This window comes from Strongylocentrotus purpuratus, unplaced genomic scaffold (genome assembly GCF_000002235.5).
Source record: "Strongylocentrotus purpuratus isolate Spur 01 unplaced genomic scaffold, Spur_5.0 spur5_scaffold_20, whole genome shotgun sequence".
Lineage (NCBI taxonomy): Eukaryota > Metazoa > Echinodermata > Echinoidea > Camarodonta > Strongylocentrotidae > Strongylocentrotus > Strongylocentrotus purpuratus.
The window spans coordinates 50,992,814-51,008,161 of record NW_022145606.1 but is presented as its reverse complement, the minus strand read 5'-3'; the positions used below and the strand labels follow the sequence as shown (position 1 = coordinate 51,008,161).

Below are 15,348 nucleotides of genomic sequence, written 5' to 3'. Positions count from 1 at the left end.
GCATTCGAGTCGCATTCGAGCGGCAATCAAAAGACTCTGACGGCATTCGAAGTGCATTCTTGCATCCTGGTCGGGACATTCGAACTGCATTCAAGCCGCATTTGAGCGGCGATCTAAAGATTCTGACGGCATTCGAAGTGCATTCTTGCATTATGATCAGGACATTTGAACTGCATTCAAGCCTCTCTTGAGCGGCAATCTAAAGACTCTGACGGCATTCGAAGTGCATTCTTGCATCCTGGTCGGGACATTCGAACTGCATTCGAGCCGCATTTGAGCGGCAATCTAAAGATTCCGACAGCATTCAAAGTGCATTCTTGCATCATGATCAGGACATTCGAACTGCATTCGAGCCGCATTCGAACGGCAATCTAAAGATTCTGACGGCATTCGAAGTGCATTCTTGTTGAATTCTTCAAGTACCGAGCATATCGAAATAGATTCCGGCGGCATTCAAGATGCATTCGGGCTGCATTCAGGACAATCTTGCTCTGTTGTCTGGACTTTTCAACTGCATTCGAGCAGCATATGAGCGGCAGTCTAAAGATTCAGACAGCATTCGAAGTGCATGGCAGTTGGATTCGTTTAGTACTGAAAATATTGAAATAGATTCTGGGAGATATTCTGTGTGCTCTATAGGCCACATTTTACAAGGGATTTCTTTCATATTTTGAACGAAGGTGTATCTTAATTGGTACAATCTAGAAGCTGATGCTACCTCCAGTGTTCCGTCTTTTACAGGGTCAAAGTTCATATTCTGATAGATATCTGCTCTAGAGAGAATGAGGTCTAACTGCATCATTTCTTTACAGATTTCTTTCAAATTGATTATGGAAGTGTATGTTGGTAAAATCTATGCACCTATAGTTTTTGGTGATGCTGCCACCAGTGTCCTCTGTTTTATTTGGTCAAAAGGTCATATTTCATGACGGATTTCTTTCATATCTGTATACAGATATATCTTGGTTAAATCTACACATATCTCCTTTTTGGTGATGCTGCCCTCATTATTCCATTCTTTATAGGATCAAGGGTCATTTGTTCCTTTGGTGTGCTGTTATACTAGCTGCCTCATTTCTTGACAGATTTTTTTTTTAAATTTTGTACGGAAGTGTATCTGGATTAAAATTACACATCTTTAGTGTTTAGTGATGCTGCCACTAGTGTTAGTCTATTATTGGGTCAAAGGTCCTATTTTGGTGGGTGTCCCTTTCTCCCTCTTTCGAACATAAGAATGACACAAAATTGCTGCCGGGGCCGGGATACACTCCCATTGCGCGGCAATACAGATTGCGATATATGTAGTTAACTTTGTATTAAGGAGATGGCAGAGACTAATTATGTATATGTGCATGTACATCTAAACCTCCAAATATATAACAATTCCAATAGAGTGAAAATCTTCATGAAGACCAGCATTACAGATACTGCTACAAATGTTTCATTTACAATGCCTCAGCGACGATACCCACTATATTAATGCAAATGTTCTGGGCCCTGTTTCATAAAACTTGATTTCAAAAATAATTTACAAGCTACTGTTATAAGCTACTGAAATCAGGCATCTGATTGGCTGAAAACACATTTGTCATAGAAATTTAGCCATTGTTACAGATAACAAGTTAGATGAAACGGGCCCCTGCTCCCTGCCAACGTGCAGTATATGACGTGTCTTTCACATAGCATGTCAAAAGGGCTTGTTGGTCACTGCTAATGCAGTGCTTCTTCAGGGAAGCATGGTATTTTGAATGCAAAGGGCAAGAATCATAAACTACATGTTCTTTAGTTGACTTGCAGGATGTCCTAAAATTTAGCCATCATACAGTGCAATTAGGCCTAAAAAATTGTTGTATTGCCCTTTGCGACCGACTCAAAAATCTTGAAACCTACAGTCAGGTTTGTTTTTTTTTCCAGTTTTTTTTTATTAAAGAACAAAAATATTAAACCATTAAAAAATGAGAAATATCAGCCCAAAGAAGGAGAACATAAAAAAAGGTTTAAAAAAAAAATCTGACCAACAGACCCATGTTTTGGCACCTAAAGGGCCTAATTCAGTATAAAGCACATTTTACTGTATTTCAAAGGAATAACACTGTTCTCTTATTCACCTGACAGGTCATTTTATCTATGTCGACAGCATCGTCAATGACGCCTTGGACCAGGTTCGTCTGATTTCACCGGTCTACCCAGCCACCTTTCAGCGATGCTTGCGGCTCTGGGCCTTCCTCAATGGGGAAAGTCCGCCTGAGATGACAGCTACTGTGACCATCGGCAACACACCGGTCACCCAGATCCTGGTCCTGAGCCTCAATTCAGGTGCTATCAGCAATAAGTGGATGGTATATGAGGCATCGCTTTCAAGCAGTCTAGAGTATACGGTAAGAATAGTGTAGTCGCAAGTTTTGGTACATCTATAGCAGTCATGTGATATAGCAGAGACCACCGACTGAATGTTTCATGAAACGCCCCCCTTCCCTGATAGCAGAGACCACCGACTGAATGTTTGATGAAACGCCCCCCTTCCCTGGTAGCAGAGACCACCGACTGAATGTTTGATGAAACGCCCCCCTTCCCTGATAGCAGAGACCACCGACTGAATGTTTGATGAAATGCCCCCCTTAATTTAATTTATGTGTATCTTACTTTCTTTCTTGAGTCACTTGATGGTCGTATGCCCACAATTATACAATTTTCACCCAACTGCGCCAGGAGTGTCATTTTTGACAGACATGGTGCATTAATTATAAATGTTCACTTTTATTATTATTATTAATTGACTTCAAGTTGGAACATCAAATCCGTTTTCCCTTTACCAGATTGTTTTCGAAGCCACCATTTATTATGAGGGCATTCTTGCTCTCGATGACATCAACTTGAATAAAGACTACTGCACTCCAGCCGGGTCCTGTGACTTTGAGTATGACATGTGCACATTTTGGAACGACCCGTCTGCCGATGTCGATGATTTTGATTGGATAAGATGGAACGGACCAACCCCTTCACTGGAGTCTGGTCCTGCTACTGATCACTCTACAGGAACACCTGCAGGTACAACATCCACTTGTTTTCAGGAGCTTTTGAATAGTTTTTTCTTCAAATATTTGTTTCAAGTTTCAATCAAATCCACACAAAAAAACAGATACAGATTATATACAATTTAGAAAACAGAGAACACACACGAAATGGAAACATATCTACAAATTTACCAGAATTATACAAAGTTAATTAGCAATAGAAATGAACTGGAACTGCAAATAAAACCATAAGGTTCTGTCTGTATTGTGTGTTTGTAAAGAAACTCTATTAGGAGTTTTTTTTTCACACCGCAGTAGAGTACAGTTATATAATAGCTGCGCTATATAAATTGATCTAATTATTATAATGATTTACAACAGCTTTTGAAAAGATCTTCTTCTGTTCTCAAGGACTATCCTACACCACCAAAGGGATTTAACATGCAGGGTAGGGTGCAATACGGTACTTGCACAGAGAGAGAGAGAGATGATTAGAGTACATGTATTGTTTTTTTTTGCCCAGAAAGTTGGTTGTGGAGGATTGAGTGTACATGTAGGTAAATTACTCCAGTCTCTGGTCGTACTAGTTTTGAGGGGATGGATGAACTTTGATTTCAGTTAAGGATGAAATGTTTCCAGTTTAATTAGTCCTTGCAGGTACAACAGCTCCGTACTACCAACAGCTTTATAGATAGGTCTTGTACGTGACAGGCCTAAAAGTGTCACAAAATACCTGAAAATATTTTCACACCGCAGTAGAGTACAGTTATATAATAGCTGCGCTATATAAATTGATCTAATTATTATAATGATTTACAACAGCTTTTGAAAAGATCTTCTTCTGTTCTCAAGGACTATCCTACACCACCAAAGGGATTTAACATGCAGGGTAGGGTGCAATACGGTACTTGCACAGAGAGAGAGAGAGATGATTAGAGTACATGTATTGTTTTTTTTGCCCAGAAAGTTGGTTGTGGAGGATTGAGTGTACATGTAGGTAAATTACTCCAGTCTCTGGTCGTACTAGTTTTGAGGGGATGGATGAACTTTGATTTCAGTTAAGGATGAAATGTTTCCAGTTTAATTAGTCCTTGCAGGTACAACAGCTCCGTACTACCAACAGCTTTATAGATAGGTCTTGTACGTGACAGGCCTAAAAGTGTCACAAAATACCTGAAAATATTTTTTACCACGATAAGTTGAAAAGACTTGGAGCGATTTAAACTAAACTTGGATAAATTCATTAGATATTGGGAGTTTTAAGACAGTGGGCAAAGTTCAGGTGATTATAAAAGTTTTAAAAAGTCCCAGAAACTATCTTATTACTGTGATAATGTCTTAAACATAAGTTGAACTTAAGTGACCAAAGTGGGCACAATTATGAAAATTATGATCGTCTATGAGCAATTAAAGATTGAATAAAAGATTTTGGTTTTGTAAGGTCAGATTTCAAAGGTCACAGGATCACCAGTGATTGGACATACATAATGGTGGAGACATATTAGAGACACAGTTGCAGTCATCTTATTATTATTGTGTTATTTTCAGGTTTTTACATGTACATTGACTCTGCTGAACCTCGCACGATCGGCGATACGGCCATCCTCTTTTCCCCGAAGGTCGAGGGTTTGAAGTGCCTCTCTTTCTGGTATTACATGGATGGAGCTGATTTAGCCACCCTAGATGTGCTAACTGATACCTTGGTTTGGTCCCAGGCGGGTTCATCGTATGGCTCGTATTGGTTGCATGCAACAGCGACAACGGGTGCAGATTATTTGTCATATGTGGTATGTATAAGGCCTATGAAAAAAAGATGCGACTGACCCCAAAATCTTAAAATCTACAGTAGGCAAAAAAAAAAAAAAATTTACTGTTTTTTAGAGAAAAAAAAATATTAAAGCATTACAAACTGGAGTGGACTAAAACTGCAAGAGTGCACCAGAATGGCAGAAGATAGAGTGAAATGGAGAGATGTTGCAATAAACCTCCAAACCAGGAGAAGATACTTAGATAGATAGAAACTGAGAAATATCATCCAAAGAGGGAGAAAAAAAAGGTTTAAAAAAAAGTTTTCTGATGATAATAATGTGGGGATTTTATTCACTGTAGCTTCCTCAGCTTCTTACTGATGGTCCTGCAATCATGACCCAGCAATATTCAACCTCATGATTTTCAGCACACCTTTTCAATATTGAAAGAAATTGATCATTTTGCCTGGTCAAGCAATTCAACATTTGGAGAGTATCTTTATTAGGGAGCTTTTGTAATTGCCACAATACCACAAACTGACCCCACACCAATTTCAAACCAACATATACTTTCCTGTTCTTGGTAAAGTAATTTGATGTAAGGACTATTGTCGGTCAGATGTCAGCCTTGTCTGTGTAACTATTGTTGATAATTGATAATTTTGCCTGATCAAGCAAATAAAAAATATTGGAAATTATCTTTATTAGGATGCCTTTGTAGTTGCCACAAGAACACAAACTACAACACCAACACACCAATTTCAAACCGAAAGATTCTTTTCTATTCTGGGTATTAAAGTGATTGGTTGTTTTGACTGTTTTTAGTCTGATGCCAGCCTTGACTGCGTGACTAGTGTATTGTTTGGATTGTGACATCACTGATTGGCCATGATAATTTTTGATCACTTACAGGGTTCAGCGACACAATGACATAACTCCATATTTTGCCAAAATGAATATTTGAAATCAAAATGTTCAGGAAAATGTGGGCTTTCCAGGAAACACAAACATGTAACTCCACCCAACACCCCATTGAAGTCAATGGCTAGTGAAACATATAGACTTAACTCCTTAAGGCCCAAGTGCTCAGTCACACGTAAACCATTTTTTCTCAAAATGGAGTCACGTCTTTGTGTCACTGACCCCTCGACTTGACAGTGTGATTTCACTTAATTTCTTTTTTTAAAGATTCAATTCATAGGCAGTGTAGGAATACCTTCTCAAAGCGACTTTGCTATTGATGATATCAGCATCTACGATGGAGCATGTGCAGGTGTCACCAATCCGCCGGCATGTCAGTTTACCTGTGACAACGGCGCATGCTTGCAGGACGCTGCCATGGTGTGTAATTTCAAGGATGACTGCGAGGACAGCAGCGATGAACTCAACTGTGGTATGAGCTTCATTATTTCTCATCCATTAAAGGGATCCGGTAACTTTGTCTCTGATTCTGAAACAAAATTCTGGATTTAGCTCATGCTGCAATGATAATTAGAAACCTTTAGGTCAGTAGGAACCCCATGACTTGTACAAGCCGATCGCCTGTCTGATTATCAATATATTTATTATTGTAAATCAAGACCAATTTTTGTGTTTGCCCAACGGTTTTCATAACACTACAGTCTATTGGGGAAAATGAGTATGGTAAAAATCGGTCATTCAAAGATTGTTACTTTTTTGAGGAAAATCTTGATCATTTTGAAGCGCGATTTTTTAGGGCTTCAATATTATACCATATTACAGACACTGATGGCATGTAGGGCCGTGAAACTCAGATTTAACATTGTTAAACGATCCCTTTAAGTTTGATTGTTTCTCTCATTCAGAAATGTCTTAAGTTTACACAACCATGGAGAGATATTACTGTAGGGAAATCTGATGTTGCCAATTTGTAGTTCATAGTTTATTGTTCTTCAGCCTTTGTTGCATAATATTGAAATTCTTTGATAGTTGTTGTGTTCTTCTTTTTTCAAATATAGTATTACATAAATTTGTTAAAAAACTTGTGTAGAGAGTACCATATACAAGGGTTTTGCAACAGTCGTGCCTGGACAATATGGCTTGCTTGAAAGGGTTCACAGCATTAGTGACTTTGAGTATCGCGCAAATTAATAGCCAATATGAAATAAATAAAACAATATTAATAGTATATGCATTTCCTGCTCAAAAGTATAAATTAGTTTAACATGATAAAATACCAAGAACTGTATTTCAAATAGAAATCTTGACACTTGATTGCATGTACATGGATAAAGTATCTGCAAGAAAAACATAAGAGGAAATCAAGTCTTGTTTCACTAACTCTAGTTTGATTCTGTTGTTAACACAGGTCCTTGTGATTTTGAAACCGGCTGGTGTAATTACACCGACACCAGTATTGGGAGTATGGTTTGGCAACGAGGTAAAGGTGCTACATCCACTTCTAACACTGGACCGTCAATAGATCATACACTTGGAACCAGTGAAGGTGAGTGTTCTTCTTATAAAACACCTTATTGTCTGAAAAGTTCCTACACCTCATTCTAACGCCTTACCCTCCAAAGTTCATACCCTCTATACTTATTAAGGTGAGTGTACTTCTTAGTAAGCACTCAAAGGTTTTGAAAGGTACGACACCTAACTCTAACACCAAACCCTCCAAACACTTTAAACTCAGAAGCAGCAAAGATGAGTTTTATATATGAAAATAACCCTTGGTGTTTGTTAAAGGTGCTACACCTAATTCTGACTCTGATGACCGGGTTATTAATATGTGCTTTTCCTACAAGCAAAGTATTAGGCGCAATATAAATGTGAGCTATTATTATTAATATCATATGATATTACTTTCTTTGAATGATGATGATCAATATTTCTTTCAGGCTACTATCTATACATTGATGCGAGTCAGGGATCGAGCTACAGTGAGGCTAGTTTGATGTCTCCTGAGCTGAATGAAGCTAGTCCAAGCTGTCTCCTAGAAGTCTGGGTACACATGTATGGAACAGGTATTCAGCATCTATTTTATCTGTCTAATTGATAGCAGCTCAGAATTTTCAAAGCTGTAAAGGAAAAACTTTCCCTCCCTAAATTGAATTCAATGTTTGTTATCTTTTCAAGCCCAATCAATATGTATATTAAAGTTGGTTGGCTGTCAGTTTCCATGTGTGGAAGGTCATAGTTCGCTGACACCAGACTTGGTGGAAATACCATTAATGGGTGGCTATTGATCATTTTTGCAGACATTGGGTCTCTGGGTATATACATCGTGTCTGGTTTGGAGAGTGCACTCCTGGAATGGCATGAGGAGACGAGTCAAGACGCATGGTTCAGGTCTTCCACCGGTGTAGGTCGCATCAGAGGAACTTTCCAGGTTAGACATCTATCAGCTTTTAGATCTACTAGACCCTATTGCAAGTCAGTCTGTATGCTATGTGATAATAACTCTCACAATGCAGTGGTTACCTGTACAGTCAAACCTGTCTATATCGACCGCCCAAGGAAAACACAAAAAGTGGCCTTTGTAGATAGGTGGTCTTTGTTAGAAAGGTTCCTTAGTACATGATTCAATGAAGTGGAACCATTTTCAAGGGAAACAACAAATGTGGCCTTTGTAGACTGGTGGTCTTTGTAGACAGGTGGTCACTAAAGCAAGTTTGACTGTATATGTAGAGGTGTTGTGATCTAGTGGGTAAGTCTCTGGACTGTGAACCACAAGGTAGGACGTTTGAATCCCTGCAGCAGTACTAATGTCCTTTGGCAAGACATTAAGCTACATCTGCCACACTCCACCCAGGTGTAGTAAGTAGGTACCTGATAGAATTTATTCTTTGAATGCATGGAGTGCTACGGTTGCCTGATCAAAAGCCTGGGTAATAATATCCAAAGTCATTTGGAAGCACGTAGAGACAGACTCTATATCATAATGTGATATGAGCTCTACAAGAATGGCATATTATTATAATTACATGTATAGTTATAACTCCATGCCACTGTGCACATCATGTCTTTGTAGAATAAAGGATATAAAATTATGGGCAATCAGGACCGAGTCAAAGTATTGTTATTCTGCAGTCATTCTGCAGTGTATATGTAAGAGTTCAGTATTAAATTGGGAGTGTCTGAACAAATTTGGGGAAGGGGGAAGGGAGTACATAATATAAGCATTGGATGGGAAATATTCTGGCTCAATTTGCAAGGAAGAAATTAGTTGTATGCACCAAAATCAGTAGCCCAGCAGAGCTGGAGTATTATTGAGCACCTTGTGTCGTGGATACAGTGTATGTGGGCTATAGAAATTGCTAAAGAACTGTCTATGATAATTCAAATTTAATTGATAATTGAAAGGGTAATGATAATTGAAATGTATCCAATATTTAACATCTTGATACCATAGAACACACATATATGACAATTCTACTCGATCAGAGGAAACAACCATTGATAGTCATTGCCTTCTCCTTAAAATGAACGGAAGACCAAATGAAACTAGATGGAATTTTGACTGCGTGCAGTCGAAAATGATGCCTCCGCCATAGAGCAATTTAAACAAGTTTGGAGTTTAAATCTCCAGTGGTTCTTGAGATATCATGATAACAATCTCAATGTATGGAATTTCATAAGTTGACCTCTGTGACCCTTGACCTTTGACCTACGTGCTCCAAAATCTAATCAGATTGTCTTCCTATGGTGATACACACTATCATTAAGTTTGAAGTTTAAATCTCCAGTGGTTCTTGAGATATTATGATATGGTGATACATACTATCATTAAGTTTGAAGTGAAAATTCTCCAGTGGTTCTTGAGATATCATGATAACAATCTCAATGTATGGAATTTCATAAGTTGACCTCTATGACCCTTGACCTTTGACCTACGTGCTCCAAAATGTAATCAGATTGTTTTCCTATAGTGATACACACTATCACTAAGTTTGAAGTTTAAATCTCCAGTGGTTCTTGAGATATCATGATAACAATCTCAATGTATGGAATTTCATAAGTTGACCTCTGTGACCCTTGACCTTTGACCTACGTGCTCCAAAATCTAATCAGATCGTCTTCCTATGGTGATACACACTATCATTAAGTTTGAAGTTTAAATCTCCAGTGGTTCTTGAGATATCATGATAACAATCTCAATGTATGGAATTTCATAAGTTGACCTCTGTGACCCTTGACCTTTGACATACGTGCTCCAAAATCTAATCAGATCGTCTTCATATGGTGATACATACTATCCTTAAGTTTGAAGTTTAAATCTCAAATGGTTCTTGAGATATTGCGCTAACAAACTCAATACAAGGAATTTCATAAGTTGACCTCTGTGACCTGTGATCTTTGACCTACGTACTCCAAAATCTAGTCAGATCGTCTTCCTATGGTGATAAATACTATTCCCGAGTCTTAAGTTTAAATCTTAAATGGTTCTTGAGATATTGTGATAACGGTCAAACGGGACGGACGTACGGACGGACAACCCGAAAACATGATGCCTCCGGCACCACCTTCGGTGGCGGAGGCATAAAAATGTAATTTTATGTTTTTCTTTCCTCTCAAAGATTAAATTCCTTGCTCAAAGATCCTTCAATGTGATAGGAGATATTGCCATCGATGACATCATTTTCAGAGATTGTGGTTTTGCAGGTAAGTAAAACACTTTTGTTTGTTTGTTCGTTTATTCATTTCATTTTCATAAAAAACACAGCAAAAGTACACATACTAAGGCAGAGAATGTTTAGTTTATACGATAACTTCAAATGAAATAGGAGAACAAGAAAAAGGCCATGGTGGCATTGTTTAAAAATGTTCCCCTGCCACAATTGCTAAGACCCTCCGTCAAATATGAAGATAACATAAATTTAGTCCTGCACACCAAAAGTGGGGTTGAGACTAAAACATCCAAATAGCAGCTGTATGTCGTCCTTCTATTATGTTAAGAATTGCCTGTGAGACTCTCTCTTTGATGCTGTCCAGCAGGTTCTGGGTCCTGTTGCATAAAACTTATTATTGATGGTAACTTTGCCATCAATGGCAACTACCATGGTAACAGGGCTCTTCAGCCAATCAAAATCAATGTTTCCATGATAGCCACCATTGATGGCAAAGTTACAGTCAATGGTAAGTTTTGTGTAACAGGACCCAGATTTATGAAAACATGACCTTGATAAAGAAACCAAGTCGATTTGATCATGCCCTTTGGTAAGGCATTAAGCCAAGTCCCTCTGAGAGGACTTAAAGCCCTCTGTCCTATGGCTGCTTACCTACAAGAGTACACATGCTTTCGTAGTAGTCAGGTAAATTAAACAAAGAAACAAAGTATTTTGTGTGATTTCTTAGATCCTCCTGCCGATGGCTGTAGCTCTGAAGACTTCACCTGTACCAACATGCGCTGCATCATTACAGACCAAGTGTGTGACCTCACTGATAACTGTGGCGATATGTCAGATGAAATGGATTGTGGTAAGTGAATTTAATTTAATTTATTTCCACATGTCCAAGAAAAAAACAAAACAATATACACAATATAAATGGTTATTATTCAACACATTAATGACATAATTAACATTAGAAGAAAAAAAGAGAATAAAGGCAGAAATACAAAATAAAATTAGACTGCAAACATATTAATGTCAATGTAGGGGATTATAAAAAGTGATGAACTTATAACATAACCACATATTTGTATTAATAAACATATAATTCATATTGGAAAAGAAGACAAAACAAAATAAATCAATGAATGATAACAATTCAGATGGGGTAAATCTAGATCAATCATACTTTTCACGATAACAAAATAGCATTGTATTCATTGTCTTTGTATTGTATTTTAACTAGTATTATTTGAAACAATTGTGAACAAAATGTGATATGTTTTTAATTGTAAATTGTCATGCAATAGAGCCCAGGCTGCGAAATGATGATATTAATAAACTGAACTGGACGGAACTGATATGTGCGCTATATAAATATCCAATAGTTTCATTATTATTATATAAGTATGAGCGATGTAGCTTTGAGAAGGGAATCTGATATGAATCTAATATGAAACCATGGTCTTACTTTGCATACTGAATCACTAGATACCTATGAGCAATGCAGCTTTGAGAAGGGAATCTGTAGTTGGAACCAGATAACCACGGATGAGCTTGACTGGAGACACTACTCAGGCATCACAAGGACACCATGGACTGGACCAGCCCGGGATCACACCACCGGTCTTCCTGCAGGTAGAGATCAATGCTTTGATTTAGTACACAAATTATAACAAATACATTGACAAACCTGCTTCGGAATGCTAAAAAAGAGTATCATTGTAATCAGTTTATTTCCTGTAATAAAGACATTAACGGAACATGGATAACCATAAAGAATGTATTTAATAGTTCACCAAATTTACAACATATCTCTAAAATTAAGAATCATGGTACAGCAACTGACAACAAACTATTGCCAAAATATTTAATGATTTTTTTTTACCAATATTGGACCAGATTTTGGCTTGATCTATACCAAAGTAGAGATGCTTTGATAAGTACTGGTGTCTTGAAATTGCAGTAGATTGTATCTTTAACAGCACAGAACAACACCTGCACAACTTTAAATGTACAAATATAACTAAAACAATGGTAGCCTGTAAAAGAAGAAGAGGAAGGAGGAGAAGAAGTAGGGTATACCACACAAGCAAACAGAAATATATATATGCAGTAGGCTTACGGTTGCACCATGTGAGAGAGGGGGATGATTAATTGGGGAGTACTGAAAAAGGACTGTCGTTAATCTTTCTTTCTTGAAACATATATGTATCGTTTGTTTTGTAATTTGGTCTCTAAGACATCTTCATTGAACTGTTGATCTATTCAATCTAAAGGTTTCTACATCTATCTGGAGTCAAGTGATGGGCAACCGGGAGACAGGGCACGACTTGCATCAAGGTCAATCACTTCTGTGTCATCTTCGGGATGCTTCCTGCGGTTCTACTTCCATATGTTTGGTGAGGATATCAATGAACTGAACGTCTACACTAGAGACACCATCAACGGCCCGCTGACGAGGATCTGGAACAGACAAGGAGACCTGGGAGATTACTATATGAGAGCTGATATTGAGATAGACGTTCCTGAATACCCAATCCAGGTTTGTTATGCCTTAAAAACCTTTAACTGGCAAAATTAAGAATAATAAAAATCACCATTTTATGTACCATTTGTTGGAAGAGCTAATGATATGCATGGTTATTTTTTCTGAGTAAATATGTCAATAATAGATTAATATTGATGTTACCGTGTTAACTTACAGGTTTTTAGTTATTTTCTTTTTATATGTTATTAGGAGAAGGGAAAAAAAGAATGTTGTTGAGTTTTAAATGATTAGCTCTTCAGATATACAAAGTATGAATTTATTTTAAAAACTCCTGCAGAAGATGTTGATTTGTTAATGTTTTCTTTTCCCCCAAATATGCTTCAAGGTTGTCACTAGTTGTTGACACTTGGTGTGCCCCTAAGGCCATGAGCCTAATTTGTGAACATATTCCTGTAAAAATAGCTTTTCCACACACGCCATCTTAATCATTCGTACTTAGATCATCATCGAAGCTACTTGCGGAGATGGTATCTACGGCGACATCGCCATCGATGATACCAGCTTCACCCCTGGCTGTGTGTTTAGTGACACGCCCTTGCCCTCCATCGCCACCGTGGCCCCCACTCCACCCCCTACCCTACCAACCTGCCCTCAGGGTTCATTCCAATGTAACAACGGCACCTGCTTGGGTTTCGAACAGAGATGCGATCTTAATACCGACTGCAGTGATGGAGAAGATGAGACTAATTGTGGTGAGTTAATAATAATAATAATATTCCGCTTTTATATAGTGCTTATTGCAAATGTCTCTAAGAGCTTTACAGATATACTACCACCCCGGTCATTGGATTTAATATTTGCCTGCACACAGTTGGTAGCAAGGTCATTTATATGTGCACAGGTGCCAACCATTCCTATTTTGGAGGAATGAATCCGATTTTGTGGCCCTCAAACTACTATTGTGAACCCTAGGTAACTCTTTATTTTCTGAAAACTTCTGTGTAAAAAGTATACAAAAGAGGCTCTATTCCTAATTTTGACTCTGAATGGTTGGTAGGTGTGAATGTGGTATTCATGAGCAGTTTGAGAATACTAGTACTACTATTACTACTACTATTACTACCTCTACTACAACCTCTACTACTACTACTACTACTTCTACCTGTACCACTACTACTACTACTATCTCCATTACTACTACTACTACAATGGCTACTATTACTACTACTTATACTACTACTGCTACTAATGCAATTTTGATAACTCCTAGATGTTGTTTAGTAATCACTTCTTGCATAATTGATGTCTTGAGTTTGATATATATGATTCTGCACACTGCGATTGCATTCATCTAACAGGTGACTGCGACTTTGAGACTGACAGCTGTGGCTGGAACAGCATCCCCAACGGACTCTACCTCTGGACCAGGATCCAGGCGAGCAGCGCCCCCACTGGACGCGGTCCAGACGCTGACCATACCAAAAACCTCGGGTCTGGCTATTACATGTTTGTTGACAGCACGTATGGAACGTTTGGAATGACTGCTCTTCTGATCAGTCCTCTGGTCCTGGGAGAAGCAGGCTCAAGGTACATTAATGTAGGAGTTCACACTGAATGCAAGTTTTGCACTGAATGCAGGTTTGCTGTGAATGCAAGTTTGTTCTGAACGCAAGTTTGCACTGAACGCAAGTTTGCCCTGAACGCAAGTTTGCACTATGCGATTATGCCATAATTTTAGCATCATCCATAATTTGGGTGTAGTGAAGAGAAATATACATGTCGTTTATATAGCAAATGCCCAAAGTTTAATATCCTCAAGTATGTATACATGTACTTGATTGTTTATAGCTTACACTGACAGTTCAAATTCTACTATCATACCATGCTTTGTGGACAGGACAACGGTCAGTTTATAGCTCACACAATATTAAAAATTGTTCTCCATCTCTCCCCCTTTTACTTTCGAACACTCTAGTTGTGAGTTAGAATTCTATTACCATATGCTTGGCGGGCAGGTCGGGTCACTGAGTGCCATCGTCTATGACAACGACCTCCCTGATGCTTCCTGGATAGTGACCGGTAACCAAGGGTCAGCATGGCACCGTGGGTCTCTACTGGTCGGACCACGCTATGCTGGACAGTACTATGTGAGTTTAATGCCATCATGTTTGCCTCCTGAGGTGGCGAAAATGATGTAATGTTTATATGTAAGGAAAATTATGGTATTGTCATAACAAACTAAAGTCAGGACAGGTCACTTGTCAATGCCTGGCTGCGGTCGCGTCGTAAAAATAAAGTTCAAAGAGGTATCTGCGCAAGCACCACTAGCAAGGGTTATTTCCGCATAATTTTAGTTTGCAATGACAATTATCATTGTTTTTAACTAACATCTAGGATATAATCGTTTTCAGAAAATGACCCCAGCTTTTGATTTATAGTAAATTAAGTAGTATTACCATCATTGAATGAGATATTGAATCAGATATTGAGTATACTAAATGAGATATCAAATATCGTATTTA

The 15,348-nt window shown here is 38.2% G+C and overlaps 1 protein-coding gene across 1 annotated transcript in view; it reads left to right on the top strand.

Moving 5' to 3' along the window:
* Positions 1–458: 458 nt before the first annotated feature.
* LOC574589 (MAM and LDL-receptor class A domain-containing protein 1) overlaps positions 459–15,348 on the top strand; it is a 69,354-nt gene continuing 54,464 nt past the window's right edge. Inside the window, exons 1-15 of the mRNA XM_030994049.1 lie at positions 459–564; positions 2,116–2,378; positions 2,817–3,048; positions 4,563–4,801; positions 5,951–6,155; positions 7,092–7,229; positions 7,624–7,749; positions 7,984–8,114; positions 10,303–10,387; positions 11,081–11,203; positions 11,827–11,973; positions 12,615–12,880; positions 13,326–13,578; positions 14,185–14,413; positions 14,802–14,973. Coding sequence (XP_030849909.1) covers positions 459–564; positions 2,116–2,378; positions 2,817–3,048; positions 4,563–4,801; positions 5,951–6,155; positions 7,092–7,229; positions 7,624–7,749; positions 7,984–8,114; positions 10,303–10,387; positions 11,081–11,203; positions 11,827–11,973; positions 12,615–12,880; positions 13,326–13,578; positions 14,185–14,413; positions 14,802–14,973 — 2,715 coding nt within the window. The remainder of the gene's footprint in view (positions 565–2,115; positions 2,379–2,816; positions 3,049–4,562; positions 4,802–5,950; positions 6,156–7,091; positions 7,230–7,623; positions 7,750–7,983; positions 8,115–10,302; positions 10,388–11,080; positions 11,204–11,826; positions 11,974–12,614; positions 12,881–13,325; positions 13,579–14,184; positions 14,414–14,801; positions 14,974–15,348) is intronic.